This window comes from Nicotiana tomentosiformis, chromosome 3 (assembly GCF_000390325.3).
Source record: "Nicotiana tomentosiformis chromosome 3, ASM39032v3, whole genome shotgun sequence".
NCBI classification, from domain to species: Eukaryota; Viridiplantae; Streptophyta; class Magnoliopsida; order Solanales; family Solanaceae; genus Nicotiana; species Nicotiana tomentosiformis.
In genome coordinates, this window is record NC_090814.1 from 139708001 (window position 1) to 139723906 (window position 15906).

The 15906-nt window shown below is 36.4% G+C and overlaps 2 protein-coding genes across 2 annotated transcripts; both read right to left on the minus strand.

The window, feature by feature from the left end:
* Positions 1-6749: 6749 nt before the first annotated feature.
* Positions 6750-7241, minus strand: LOC104118369 (VQ motif-containing protein 20). The gene has a single exon (XM_070199250.1). It carries the CDS (start codon positions 7239-7241, stop codon positions 6750-6752), a length of 492 nt encoding a protein of 163 aa, XP_070055351.1.
* A 1995-nt stretch (positions 7242-9236) lies between these two features.
* On the minus strand, positions 9237-15705 carry LOC104118370 (zinc finger CCCH domain-containing protein 25). Its single transcript, XM_009629600.4, has 5 exons — positions 15573-15705; positions 15036-15242; positions 14827-14936; positions 14463-14650; positions 9237-10041 (listed from the first exon to the last, which is right to left on the minus strand). The coding sequence occupies exons 2-5, from the start codon at positions 15206-15208 to the stop codon at positions 9475-9477; spliced, it is 1038 nt and encodes a 345-aa protein (XP_009627895.1). The 5' UTR covers positions 15209-15242; positions 15573-15705; the 3' UTR covers positions 9237-9474.
* Positions 15706-15906: the final 201 nt, after the last annotated feature.

Consider the following 15906-nt stretch of genomic DNA (forward strand, 5'->3'; position numbering starts at 1 on the left):
GGTAGAGTTAGTTTCTTTTTCAGGGTATAGAAATTAGGAGGTTCAAGCTCCTTGGCAACAATTACTAAGGGGAAATTCTTCTTTAGATAATTCTTGATTTTTGTTCAAGTCGAAGAACCCATTTAAGTATGAAAATTGAAGTGGAATTCATTATTAGAACCTTAGGGGTCGTTTGGTTTGGTACGAGGTATAAGGTGAGATAAGATGTAGGATTAAATTTATACCTTGTTTGGTATGAGGTATAAATTTATCCCGATTAAGTTTGGGATTAAATTTACACCTTTGGTTGGAGACTTGGAGGTATAAATTTATCCTGGTATATACCGCCAACCAAAGGTATAAATTTAATTTCAGGCTTAATCCATGATATCTTATTTTATTTCATCTCTTATGTGGTATAAATTAGTCATGGGATTTTAATCTTGGAATAATTTAGTTCGCGTATCAAACGACCCTTTAAAAGTTAGGAGAAACAATCACGAAGCTGAAGTATAAATATTCAAAGTCACAAGAAAAGAATGCAACATACACCCCAAAACTTCTCATAATTTATAGGTAAAAATGATAGTAATAAAAATATTTATGTACGGCTCATCATTAGAAAAGAGTTATAAGGGCATTGGGCTGCGTATATCCCACATCCTTATGTTCAGCTCAAATAATGAACTTATTGTTGAGGTTTTGTTTTTAAGAACTTATTATTGAGGTTTTGTTTTTAAGATGAAATAGTCTTAAAATGAGGGTGAATGAAAAATGGAGGGAAAAATGAAAATTTTGAGTAAAATTTTAAGTTTCACCCTCTTGACAATGAGACATTGTCCCATATTGGAAGAGGAAAAGAATTTTGGTGGGTATATATATAATTGCTCTTCTTGTAGCTCTTAAAGAGTTAAGAAGAAAGCAAGCCTCGCGCCGTCGTCATCGCTCGGCTACGGCTACGACTTCGGCTTCGGATATTAATTTTTTGGACCAAATTTATTTGTTAATAGTAAATATTAACGTAAGATTATCCGCATTTGTAACAGATATTTTGCAAGTGATTATTCATGATCTACTTGCTGAAGGTCTTGTCATCAACGAAGCATTCCAAGTAGCAGCAATGATTGAGAAGTTGCCTCCGTTGTGGAAGGACTTCAAAAATTATTTGAAACACAAACGAAAGGAAATGTCCCTTGAAGATCTCATTGTTCGGTTGAGAATCGAAGAGGACAATAAAGCTGCTGAAAGGAGAGGCCGTGGAAATTCAACAATAATGGGAGCAAATATTGTTGAAGCTAACAAAAAGAGGAAGAAGGCTTCTGGTCCGAAATACAACCCAAGCAAGAAGCGGTTCAGTGGAAACTGCTACAACTGTGGGAAAATCGGACACAAATCTACGGAGTGTCGTGCTCAGAAGAAAGACAAGAAAAGGAGTCAAGCAAACATGGTAGTAAACCATGATGATGTTGATAACTTGTGTGCCATGCTTTCTGAATGTAACTTGGTGGGAAATCCTAAACTGTGGTGGTTTGATTCAGGAGCCACTCGCCATGTTTGTGCAGTTAGAGAAGCTTTTGCTACTTATGCTCCTGCTGGACCCGGAGAGACAGTTTATATGGGAAATGCTTCAACAACAAAAGTTGAAGGATATGGGAAGATATTTCTGAAAATGACTTTTTGCAAGGTCATGACTTTGAACAATGCCCTTCATGTTCCCGAAATGAGAAAGAATTTAGTCTCTACTGGACTTCTTGTTAAGCACGGTTTTAAGTGCGTTTTTGTGTCCAACAAGGTTGTCATTAGTAAGAATGAAATATTTGTAGGAAAATGTTACCTCACCGAGGGCCTTTTCAATCTGAATGTAATGGTTGTGGAAAACAATAATAATATTTCATCTTCTTCTTACTTACTTGAGTCAAATGATTTATGGCATGTACGTTTGGGTCATGTCAATTATAAAACCTTGCGGAAAATGATTAACTTGGAAGTACTGCCCAAGTTTGAATGCGAAAAATCAAAATGTCAAACAAGTGTGGAATCTAAGTATGTTAAACATCCTTATAAGTTAGTTGAAAGGAATTCAAATCCTTTAGACTTAATTCACACAGATATTTGTGACATAAAGTCAATACCATCTCGCGGTGGAAAGAAGTATTTCATAACTTTTATTGACGATGGTACTCGATATTGCTATGTTTACTTACTGAATAGTAAATATGAAGCAATAGACGCATTCAGGCAATACAAAAATGAAGTTGAAACGCAACTTAATAAGAAGGTAAAAATGATAAGAAGTGATAGGGGTGGTGAATATGAATCTCCTTTTGAAGAAATATGTTTAGAATATGGAATTATTCATCAAACAACAGCCCCTTACACGCCCCAATCTAATGGGATTGCGAAAAGAAAGAATCGCACATTAAAGGAGATGATGAATGCGTTGTTGATAAGTTCTGGTTTGCCACAGAACTTGTGGGGGGAAGCCATTCTTACGGCTAATCGAATATTAAATCGAGTGCCCCATAGCAAAACACAATCCATTCCATATGAAAAATGGAAAGGAAGGAAGCCCAACTTGAATTATTTTAAAGTGTGGGGGTGTTTGGCAAAAGTGCAAGTTCCTAAACCCAAAAGGGTAAAGATAGGACCGAAAACCGTTGATTGTGTTTTCATAGGATATGCGACAAATAGTAAAGCATATCGATTTCTGGTTCATAAATCAGAAAATCCCGACATTCATAATAATACGGTTATAGAATCAAATAATGCTGAGTTCTTTGAAAATATATATCCGTATAAAAAGGAATGTGAGTCATTTGGTGAAGGATCTAAACGACCTCGGGAAGAAACAAAAGAAAGTACATGTAATCAGGAGGATCCAAGACGTAGTAAACGTCAAAGAACGTCTACTTCATTTGGACCAGATTTTGTGACTTTCTTATTGGAGAATGAGCCTCAAACATTTAAAGAAGCTATGACTTCTTCGGAATCATTGTTTTGGAAAGAGGCAGTCAATAGTGAAATAGAATCCATATTGAACAACCATACATGGGAATTGGTTGATCTTCCTCCTGGAAATAAACCTTTGGGTTCTAAATGGATTTTTAAGAGAAAAATCAAAGATGATGGCACTATTGATAAATTCAAGGCAAGACTCGTAGTCAAAGGGTATAGACAACGAGAAGGTCTAGACTACTTTGATACATAATCTCCAGTTACAAGAATTACGACCATACGGATGTTAGTAGCATTAGCTGCAGTGTATGGTCTTGAAATTCATCAAATAGATGTTAAGACGACCTTCTTAAATGGAGAGTTGGAGGAAGAAATTTACATGGAACAACCTGAAGGGTTTGTGGTTCCAGGTAAAGAAAAGAAGGTATGTAGACTTGTTAAGTCTCTTTACGGACTAAAACAAGCACCCAAACAATGGCATGCGAAATTTGACCAAACAATGTTGTCAAATGGTTTTAAGATAAATGAATGTGATAAATGTGTGTACATTAAAAATGTTCCAAATCACATAGTCATTGTTTGCCTATATGTGGATGATATGTTGATAATGAGTAATGATATTGCCAACATAAATGCTACTAAGCGTATGCTCAATAGCAAGTTTGATATGAAAGACTTGGGAGTTGCTGATTTAATTCTGGGAATTAAGATCCATAAGACTCCTCAAGGTCTGGCATTGTCACAATCTCATTATATTAAGACAATACTTGAACAATTCAAGCACTTGGGCTTTAAAGTTGCAAAGACTCCAATTGACGTGAATCTTGCATTAGCAAAGAATAAAGGCCAAAGCATATCACAATTGGATTATGCTCGTGTGTTGGGATGCTTAATGTATATCATGAATTGTACACGACCAGATATAGCTTGTGCTATAAGTAAACTGAGTCGATATACGAGCAATCCAGGCCAATCTCATTGGATGGCAATGAAACGAGTTTTGGGATATTTAGAACATACCCAGAACTTTGACTTCCACTACAGTAAATTCCCTACGGTGATTGAGGGATACTGTGATGCAAATTGGATCACCGGTTCAACTGATTCTAAGTCCACAAGTGGATATGTATTCACTATTGGTGTAGGAGCGGTATCTTGAAAGTCGTCCAAACAAACATGTATTGCCCGCTCTACAATGGAGGCTGAATTCATAGCCTTAGATAAAGCCGGTGAAGAAGCCGAATGGCTCCAGAATTTCTTGGAAGACATTCCATTTTGGCGCCGTTGGCACCAATATGCATACATTGTGATAGTCAAGCGGCAATTGGAAGGGCTGAGAGCGTTATGTATAACAGTAAATCTCGTCATATACGACGAAGACATAAAACTGTTAGGCAATTACTCTCTAGAGGAATTATCACAATTGACAATGTAAAGTCAAGTGATAATGTGTCGGATCCACTTACAAAAGGCCTAACTAGAGAGGTAGTTGAGAAAGGGAATGGGGCTATGGCCGAGAACAAGTCATTGTGGCGGTAACTCTACCTAGAAGACTGGAGATCCCAAGATCTAGGTTCAAGGAGATCAAACAAAGTCATTAATGACGGTTCAACATTGTCAAATAAAGTTTTAGTCCGTTCTCGTGATGAGACAATGTTCAGTACCAAGGATAAAGCATTAAGGTTTTTTTAATGATTTCTAAATTTGATACGGGGTATATCAAATAGTGTATCTACATGATGGCACGTTTAGGAATCACCTATGTAAGTGTGAAGTGTTAGCCGCTTCAAGGAGAACTTTGTAAGGCCAGTTTTCTACGCACTTATGAAACCAGGCGGTGTTCATGGCTGAAACGAACACAACAATGAAAATCAAAGACGGTTAATGGTTGATTGTGTGACTTATGGTTGTCTAGGTATACACCAAAGATCGACGGTTCAAAGATTTCAAATCTACCGATTGACCGAGTATATCCGACATAAGTTTACTACGGAAAGTTCAAAGGGAAACCTACTTATCCAGATGCGATTAATCCTTGCTTGCAAATCACACAGTTTTTTCATGCATACTTCCGTGATATAGCCATTCCTCATTCATGTGGGGGATTGTTGAGGTTTTGTTTTTAAGATGAAATAGTCTTAAAATGAGGGTGAATGGGAAATGGAGGGAAAATGAAATTTTTGAGTAAAATTTTAAGTTTCCCCCTCTTGACAATGAGACATTGTCCCATATTGGAAGAGGAAAAGATTTTTGGTGGGTATATATATAATTGCTCTTCTTGTAGCTCTTAAAGAGTTAAGAAGAAAGCAAGCCTCGCGCCGTCGTCGTCGCTCGCTCGGCTCGGCTTCGGCTTCGGCTTCGGCTTCGGCTTCGGATTCGGTCAAATGATCGATTGATTGATTAATATTTTGGACCAAATTTATTTGTTAATAGTAAATATTAACGTAAGATTATCCGCATTTGTAACGAATATTTTCCAATCCGTGTATTGACCATTTGGTAGCCGCCTAATGCTCTTCCTACCATGAATGTGCTTGCTCCACAAAGAAGCTAATGCTTGCTCCACCATGGAGGGTGGACGTTTGGACTTTTTCAACACTGGCTGCTATATATATGTGCAGCAGCTGTTGAAGAAAGACACTCAACACTCAACACTCAACACTCAACACACAAGACACAAACTAAAATACTGAAATCGCTCAACAGATTTGGCTATACATTGCACTCCTTCCTCTCAGCATTTCCATACGATTTTCTGAGTCTCTACTCCTTTGTTCTGCATTGTTTTAACTTCAAACAACGCAATTGTAAGTGTGATTTGCTACCGAACTCTGTGTTCACTGAAACACTGGGGTTTGAAGTACCGCTACACCAGTGTGTGATTCGTTCTATCCTGGGAGGAAATAATCCATTACCTTGGGTACTAGGAGGGGATTAAATTCCTTAAGGAAACACTGTGAATTCAGTGGACTCGAATTACTTATTGTTTCGTTACGATAACTTATATTTTGCAGAATTATTATTTATAAATATAACAATATTGGCGGGAATAACACTTATTACCATGTCGATAATTTAATAATTACTGAGTAAACAAATGTATTGAGTTCCTTATTATTTTTGCTGATGCTTCTATCTTTGTTTTTCTTTCTCCCTCTGGCAAACCATTGGCTTAATTTATGTAGTGAGTGCTAGACCTTTCTTCATTCAAGTTTATGCTAGACCTTTCTTCATTCAAGTTTAAGTCTCTCGAACAATATACCATCTTAGTCTAGAGCTTAACAAACTGCGCGCAACTCTACAAGAAGATGCCAACTTGGAAAAAAAGAAGTACAAAATAAAGGAAAGGTGGCACAGATACAGTTTCAAACTTCCATTGCGCCGCTTGATGATGCTGGCCCTGGGAGTGAAATTTACCAGATACCATTAGAAGAATATGAAATGTCATTTTCATGTATCAACTTTTATTATCTGCAATTTCGTATCAATATTATGTTAATCAAAAATAAATGTTTCAGCTTCGACATTATCAGGCCCGTGCTATAACTACCTAGTGTATATAAACCATAAAAAGTCTCGGCTTACAAAGAATGAGAGAGAGATATTATTAATTCTATATCACAAAAAGCAAGTACGGAAGAATGTAATGAAAAGTATTATTCTTTTCATTATATCAAAACTACCAAATTCAAACTCATCAAAGTTCCCCTCAAATTAAAAGGGAGATCACAACTGAAGAAGAAAACAAAAAAGAAGAACTATAATACTCCTAATAAAAGAGTAATAGTTCTAATACAAAAATTCAAAAATCCATTTCAATAATCTGGAAACTCCTTCATACTGGGCATGAAGAACAAGGAATCCGTGTAATTAAAGAGTGATTGAGCTGAGCACAAAAAATTAGCTTGATCAGTAATATCTCCAAAATCATTATGATTATCATTTTCACTATTTGTATCTTTAATTTCACTAACCAACTGGATATTCCCTGCATTATTGTAACTGATGCTGTTATTTTCATCCGACTTAGACTTATTTTCAACATTCGCAAAAACCCCACCTTTAAAATCATTGTTACCATTGTAATCATGGTAATTATTTGGCTCGGACTTAGGCGAAGATGAGAGGTCTTTTTCCGAACGAGAAAAGCCAGTGAGTTTTTGGACTAATGCCATAAAATCACGTGGATGGGTACGAATTATTTTGGGAGAATGAGTGTAAATTATAACTGGATTGCGTTGTTGCTGCTCAAATGATGGTTTCTTGATGTGACAAGAGTCCCTGTTGATCTTCAATGGAGGGCTCATGGTTAGTTAAATTTGTAACTTTATATTATGTAAATCTGGAGAATTTATGTAGTAGTAAAATGCATGTGTTACGTAAATATATAGAAAAGGGAAAGAGTACTAACACATGTGAAAGAGAGAGCTGGATATATGTGAGAGTATAGTGGAAGGTTTGTTGGGAGGATATGGTGTCACAGTGTCAAATTCAGCTGATTCTTAGGGAAAACGAGGTTATTAGTTTAGACCAGGAGACAATATCATGCTCTCCTAGGATTGCTTGTGATAATCTTCTTAATTCAAACGGATAAAATTTATGATGTTTACACCAAGTGAATGAACTTATGATATATGGCTTCATCCACATTTTTATCATTAAACTGTAGCTCTGACGTTATCATTTAACCATAATAAATTAGTATGATTTGAGGTAAATACGGAATGCGCGTTTTTACCATTCAAACGTGGCTTTAAACTCACCAAGCCATTTCTTTTATAGATACTATATAATTGCAAAATTCATACAGAAACTACAAGTTATTTATGAGTACGATAAACTCATTCCCCTTGTGTCTTTAACTAGTCAACTAACTTTTGACATGTAGTATGAATTTATATGTAAAAGTTTACTAAATTTTGTAATAATTATTAGATTTTGACATGGAGTATAGTGTATTTGTCTCTTTTCGTCTTCTTGAGCCGAGGGTCATTCGGAAACAACCTCTCTACTCCCTCGGGGTAGGGGTAAGGTCTGCGTACTCACTAGTCACTACCCTCCTCAGACCGCCCTTGTGGGATTTCAGTTAATTGTTGTTGAACCCATAATTTTAATAATACAATGAATTCAGTGCTAAAAATTTTAAAAGCTGGACCCATAAAATTTAAATTCTGAATCTGCCTCTGATCAACAATTACATGTGTTTGGCTACATCTTTTCGGCAGATCGATTTATTATGAAATCCAGGTCCTTGAAACTCACGATTTTGTCTTCAACCCTTGATGTGCTGTGAGAAAATGTCCAAACTAAATTAAACCCAACGATCAAGAGAGGACGGACCCACAAAACTAACCCGTCAATTTGAAATTCAAATTCGAGATTTGGCTTGGAAGGTATCGGGAAAGATTTAGTGGGCGTTTGGACATGAGAATTGTAAAATTCCGAAAAAAATGTGAAAAAAAAATTCAAGTGAAAATGGTATTTGAAAACTAGAGTTGTGTTTGGACATGAATATAGTTTTGGGTTGTTTTGAAGTTTTGTTAATGATCTGAATGAAAATTTTGAAAAACAAGTAAATTTTCAAAAAAAATCCAAAATCCATCTTCAAATGAAAATTTATGACCAAACACTGATTTCGAAAAAAAGTGAAAAAAATTCGAAAAAAAAGTGAAATTTTTCTTACGTCCAAACCGGCTCTTAGAAAGGAATATATCCAGCTTTAAGAAAGCAAGGTCCATTATATGTACTCCCCATTAGATCATTTAACAAAATTGATTAAGTAATACTCACTCTACTCTTCAATCTTCATGCTACGAGCGAACTACTAAACCATTTTTGTTACTTTTCGAGGACATTGGATAAAATTGGAACTATTTTTGTTACTTTTCGAGGACATTGGATAAAATTGAAACTAAACCATTATAAGGTTTCGGTCTTAAAACTGAAGAAAAATAACAGCTGAGAGAGATTGCGATAATCAGAACAGAGTCTAATTATATTTAAAAAAATCCATAAATTTCTTAATTCTCGGTAACTATAAAGCTAACAACATTAGAATTTCACACCGTGGTCATTAGTTCAAATCAATAGATGTTCTTGTAATCAGCTGCTTGCCAAAGCCCACCACAAGGCAACGCATACCATGAATAAGGATTTCCTCTCAGCAGTGTAGATGGACTACCAAAGCTTTTCCTCCTTTTCCTTTGATTTTTAGAATATAGCCAACAACAAAAGCATATCACCCTGCCTGTACATCGCTCATGTAGAGTTTGACATTACATCAAAATAGCCAGAACAAAATATATGGAAATTTAAAAAGATCAAATCAAATGAAATGGAAGATTTCAAGATCTGAAAATTGCTTCTTTTTTTTTGGTGCCGGCATTGTTAAGCTATGTGATCGAACACATTTAACCTAGGCGATCACCTCTGGCTAAGGCATTGTACTCAGAATTGGAACTGAAGTTGCAAACTTAGTACGATTCAGTCATCTATGTACCTCCACAAGTCTTAGAGATAAAGTCCTAAATCAGGCAACCATTATCTACGTGGTCTTTGGCTCCGATCTTCTTCATCTCTTCCATCACGGTGGAGGCGAGCTCGTTTGTCCCAGTCCCTGCTATCTCTTTTTTCTGCATGATAAGATTCAGATTCATATCTTTTTTCTCTTCTTTCATCTCTCCTATTATCATATCCCTTTGAGGTCGGTACACCATCATGCTTTCTTGATTTTCTCTCAGTATCTTCCCCTGAGTTCCCTACATCATCATACCTCCTAGATCTTCTCTCCACATGTGACCTATCCAGATCTTCTTTGTAATTACCATCCTTTCCTTTTAGCTCTGACCTGTGCTGCTCGATATCTATCTTATAATGATCTCTTGCACTCAAATCTCTCTGCTCGTAGTGCCTTTCTACATCACTGATTCTTGCTTTAGAATTTCTTGGATCTTTATCAGAGACTTTGACCTTTTCCTGGTGATCAGGCCGTGGAGGCCGACTCAATTGCCCAAATTTCTTATCCTTCTTAGAATCCTCAAACCCGTCATGCGACCATCTCTTAGATTGTCGATCTTCCTCAGCACCCCAGCCTGTGTTTGCAGCTCTCTAAAGACAAAAAGAAAAGGATTATATACCCTAAAAAAATAAAATACGAACTTCAGATCTTTGAATTATAGAAAGCTGAAAACTCCAAATGGAGAAACAGGGTCAATAGATTAAAAAAACACGATAAGAAAGGAAAGTTCTGCTTTTTCCTGTTTCATTTTTATTGGAAACTCATATGATCGCATTAGTTAGTCAGGTTTAAAAGAATCTGCAGACAATTTTGGCAAAAAGGACGCTGCTTCTCCGCCTCCTTGAGAAGTGACTAAAATTGAATATCTACCTACTGAAAAAAAAAAAATGGATATCCCCGGCCAATAGAGAAATCAGAAATGATTAATTTATGAGCACAAACTATCCAACCCACCCCCATCTCGGAATCTTTTCCTTCTATCAGGCTCTCAGAACCATGCTAAGTTCTCAGGACTCCCCCCCCCCCCACACACACACACACAGACAGACACACCCTCAAACCGTAATCGTTCTTCATGCCAAGGTAGTTGGGTTTATGGATTAGCTATTGGAAGAACATGGTGGAATAGTTAAGTAATATAGATATGGGCATATGGTCTTCTAGCAGCTAAGCTATTTATTTGTCCATGATGACTTTGCAAAAGTCATACTGGATTTACTCAAACACTTTCCTGGTAAATCACAAAAAAAAAAAAAAAAAAAGTTTAACAGTACTGTCAGATCAGTTTTGTTAAAGGCTCGCCTGAGCTAGGCGTAGCACAGGAGTGAAAGTTTGCCTCGCTTAGGTGGCGTTTGAGTGCAGGCATGCACCTCATATTACCCATGGGTCATCTTAAAGAGGACTGCACTAAATTATGAATATAGTTGGCAAAATGGAATATTAATTAGTAAAGATACATTATGAATGAATATGCTAACAATTAGTAATACAAAATTACAAACCTATAAGAAATATAGACATAAAAGTCGAATTAGAAACTTAAACTACACTTTGTATCTGAATCAGAAATTTAAATTTGGCCAAATATATATACGGCCCCTTAAATTGTGCCTATTCACAAATGCTGAGGTGGCAAAGTGGGTATATCACACTTCTTTTTGAGAACGTGGATAAAAAATATTGAGTGCCAATTGAAGATTAGGCTATAATTTTTCTTCCATCTCCTTTATCTGGCTTCTCTGCAGATATCACCCCACCACGCCACCTCCATAGCCACTGTCTTCATCACCACCTCATTCCCATCTCCACCGTTTTGGCCAATTCCTCCACATGTACTTTCACAGCATAAGCACCTCCATCTCCCACTGAACTATCACTGTGAAAATCACTCCGAACTCCACCACCTCTCCACCATTAGAAACAAAACTTCGCATCATAATATCAAAGCTCCACAACTTCTTCAAACAATTCCAGACCAGATACACCCAAATTCGCAATCTCAAGCTGGTAATTTATAAATTTCTCATTAAAGAAGAAATCAAAACACCAACATAATAATACCCAGATGAAATTGAAAATGAAAAATAAAAATAACAGAGGATAAAGAATTGAAATAGAGGATAAATTTCTTCAAGGGTTGGCGTCTTATTTTGGGACAAAAAAACTTCTTGGGAAGTTCCACCGGAAAAGTAGCCAGTAAGACTCCATTAATGGAGTATGATCATGGCTTTAAAACAAATGACATTGATGGGCTTTCGCCGGAGGAACCAGAGGGGTCAACGGCACCGATGTGGAACTTCACCTACTGTCGTTCTCTTAGACAAATAATAGAAAAAAATGGTTAAAAGAGAGTTTACTGGTGAGAGAAATGTGACAGAGAAAGGGGCAGAGTGATGATTAGGAGGGGTTCATTTAGAGAAGAAGACGATGGGAGAGGCAAGGTGGAGAAGGAAAAAAGTTTATATTTTTTGGGGGGTATATTGTTAATATATTATTTGGGTTAAATATAGGTGTTGTTATTTGATTTGTTTGTTTTTTGCCATGTCATCACGTTTGATTTCACGCTGTTACTTTTGTTTACTGGTGGTTAGATGATGGCCTAATAGGCACAGTTTATGTTGGGATTAAGTGTTTAATAGGAAACAGTTTAAGTTGAGGTGTCAAAATGGAATTTGGAGCCAAATTTAAGGGGCACTCTATGTATTTCAGTTAAATTTTTCATTTCCTTTATTCATATAATTAATGTTTGTAGTTACATATATACTTTCAGTTTTCTTCAATTGTATCTTTTTTAAAGAAGTACTCACTTCAGCTGAGCTTTGCGCTTAAAGACCCAATAGGTCTTGACGCTTTTAATGTGGTTGAACTCAGACATTCTCAAATTCTAGGCCTCAAAGTGGAGTGTATATCCCATAGTTAAACATGGCTAGAACTCCAGCAAAACAAGCAATGCATCAGAGTTTACTGGAAATCAAAGGTGATACTCTGATATCTGAGGTTGTATATAGAAAATGGATAATCCAACCCATCAGGACAGAAGTTTTTCCCATCACTAAATTCAAGTATTATTTTTCACCGCTTTCTTCCTTCCAACTCCACATTCTCATCTGAGCAGTAATTTATGGCACATGGTTAAGTTAAAGCTGCGTCTGCTGTCTTTTTTCTGGATTTGGGGGGGGGGGGGTTAAAAGTAATTTTATTAATGAGCACCACTAAAGGCAAATCTTTTTTCAGCCTTCTTGAATTTTTATGAAGAGAAACATAGAGCGAGATTTATTTTCTTCTAGCAAATGCCAAAGAAATATTTCATTACAGAATGCAAACAAGAGCAAGGAGATGTCGCAAATGAAAGAAAACTGGATCAGCAAAACAAAGAGAGATTTTTCTTTGTACAAAGATAGGTCAAAAACACTAACCTATCCTACAAACAACACAAAAACAATAACAACGAGAAAAAACAACATAAAAACAATTTCATAAGCTAAAATGTCTCCCAGGAAATTGTTAATCTCGGAACAATTATAGCGGCACACTCAAGAGAGCTTGTCAACTTACAGCCTCAACACGTAGGGGCTTTGAAAACACTGCAACACACACTTCTGCCACACATAACATCCCACTGAGTGCTTGGTAAACTTTAGGGTATTTCCAGCTATAAGAAGGTTTCTGGTAGAGATTCTACAGCGCATATAAGACTAAACAAATCTTTTAACTTTTGCGAGAATGCTTCCAAATGAAAGAAGCTAAGAGAAGTCTAGAGGTTTTTAAACAAACTTAGGGTTTTGGAACATCTGAAACTTCAGAGATTAAGAATAATTTCTATGTTCAGAAAAAATAATCCCAATGGTCAACAATAACAAAAAGCTTGGACAGTCATTCCTTAACATATCTTTTGGACAGTTGGATTGCGAGGAACCATAGATGTGTTGAAGATAGAATTTTATTGTTATCTTTTGTAAAATTCAAATACCTACAGTATAAGTAATTCGTGTGATGTAAAGCTTGTAGATGATCCTGTAAAGATAGTGGAAGTCATTGACTATATTCCTAAGGGAAGGAATTCCAGTCATGCTTGTACCAAGGTACCATGTTCTTGGTGCTTCCTAAGATTCACATTACTTAACCAAAAACCGAAAAAGATTACAGTATACAAAAAAATTAGCAGCAGTAAAGGCCTAAGATCGTAAGATAGATAGCTGGATTTCCTAATGAGCTAATGAGATAAACCCCTGATTATGGAATTGAGCTAATGAGACAAACCCCTGATTATGGAACGAAAGGCAGAGAACTATCTTTCCTTTCCTTTTTTTATAACGGTGGTGTCTTGGGCAGCTAGTGCTGGCCTCGATTATACCACCGGGTACCTGTTACCTCTAACCAGCAAAGGTACTAGACTATCGGGTAACTCTGCCTACTAAAATTTAGGCATCACTTAACATTTTTTGCCTCTGCTTGAATTAGAATCTTGGTCTCCCATAGTTTTCCTTCCACTTCATTGACCGCTATCCACACCCTTTGGTGCAGAAAGACAGATAACTCTCAATTCCACATTCATCAGATTGCTCAAGAAATATGTGAAAGTATGAGTACGGGAGTTTCAGTACATTGCATAACTGAAGTTCGATAAACATGGGGATGTTACCACCTAAATGCTACGATATCTAGAATCACAAATCTGAAGAGATTTTCGATCATATTCTCCCAGTACACATGTCAAAGTCAAAACAGTTTGATATATGAGTGTGTATTCCATCCCTAATGTTCACTCATACGCTTAGAGGAGCCATTGCAACCGATACATCCAGCCAACAGCATATGGCTAGCTATTTCCATTGAACTCAATTTACACAAACTAAACTGCAAGCAACAAGCATTGTACAAATTCAGAAGTAACGACACTTCCCAAACTACTGTAACAACACAAAATAAAATCATAATAACATTATAAAGGAGATGACAGATAAAGAAATAAGAGGATATACAAGAACAAAAGGGAATACTAAGAAAGAACCTGCTCATCGTGAGAGAATTTGCACGCAGCTCCCCGGTTGCATTCACCCTTCTGGAAAGCACGGCAGACTCCTCGCTCCTCCCTCTTTTTCCTCTCTGTCTCTTCATCCTCTTCTTCTTTCTTTTTGTAATTGGTAACGTGGTCTACTCTGATTATTCTCCCCAAAATTTGTGCACCATTTAGATTATCTGCAAGTCCAATACCAAAAAAGTGCGTTAGATAGTCAAAATATGTTGAACTATGTGATCTTATACAAAAGCTTAGCAGTTAAAGAAATGACACTTTTTATCACTTATATTAGCACTGGAAATTCTTTTTAACATCGAAGCTTTAAAATGAGAGAAAGAGAGAGATGGAGACATACCCACAGCAAGAGTTGTGCTCCTTTGATCCTCATATGCAAGAAAGGCGAAACCTTTTGACTTCCCAGTACCTTTATCTCTAACGAGATTAACATCAACAACCTCTCCGTACCTAATTAACATCAAAGAATCGAAGAGACATTCTATTATTAGATGAAAGCAAAGTGGCAAAGCATGAGTACTAAGAGTTCAGAGCTGTAACAAGACTTACTGAGCAAAAACGGCAAGGAGATCTCCTTCAGTGAGGTCAAAAGGTATGCCGCCAACGAATATGTAAGCTGAGTCTTTGTATTTGGCATGCCAGGATGCTTCATCTGAGATCCCCAAAGATGCTTCTTTTGCATTAATATTCTGAATACGCTTCACTAGCGTCAACGGATTCATCGCAGTATTCCAATTCCTCAAACCCTAAGGGATCCTTTGGTTCAGAGAAAAGTTAAGTACAGGTTACCAATGCAGAAAGTGTAATTGTAATTGCAATGCGGGATTTATAATACAGAGATTATGTAAAGCCATTATGTGAGAAAGCGTAAAGATATATTGATAGAATAACGAGCATGAACTGGTAAAGAAATAAAAACGTCAATTCATTGATTGAAAACTCATCAACCAAAAGTTTACGTTTTTCAAGTTCAATTAATTAAACAGAAGAGTTGGAGCAAAGAAAGGAAAAATAGAAACCCTAGGTTTTTTATTTAAAGAATCTAAGCTCCAGGTAAGAACTGTGGCTGCTGGGAGAAGAAGATACCTCTTATCGACGGCGTGATTTTGGCTTTTTTGTCAAAAACAGAAGCTGAGCAGCAGAATGGCTTCCTTCTTGTTAATCCGCGGGGTTCTTGAGTAGCTTTTGTCGAGAAAAAGACGAAAGGGCAAAGAGAAGTAAGTAAGGAAGGCTAAATCTAATCTATATCTATACTATAATTCAATTATATTATTTAGTAATATTTAATTTATGTAAAAAAAATTAAAAAAACTTATTAATTCACATGTAAAACACGCGCAAAACGCGTACCCTAAGACTAGTCTATATAAATTTATATAAATATTATTAGAAGGAGACGAAACTAACTAGTCTTACATAC

Bases quoted from the DNA above. Each gene is read 5' to 3' on its own strand.
- LOC104118369 (XM_070199250.1), bottom strand. From the start codon at position 7,241: ATGAGCCCTCCATTGAAGATCAACAGGGACTCTTGTCACATCAAGAAA.
- LOC104118370 (XM_009629600.4), bottom strand. From the start codon at position 15,208: ATGAATCCGTTGACGCTAGTGAAGCGTATTCAGAATATTAATGCAAAA. The intron at 14,651-14,826 runs GTATGTCTCCAT...TTGGACTTGCAG, and splicing joins GAGCACAACTCTTGCTGTGG to ATAATCTAAATGGTGCACAA. The intron at 10,042-14,462 runs GTTCTTTCTTAG...TTTTGTCTTTAG, and splicing joins AATTCTCTCACGATGAGCAG to AGAGCTGCAAACACAGGCTG.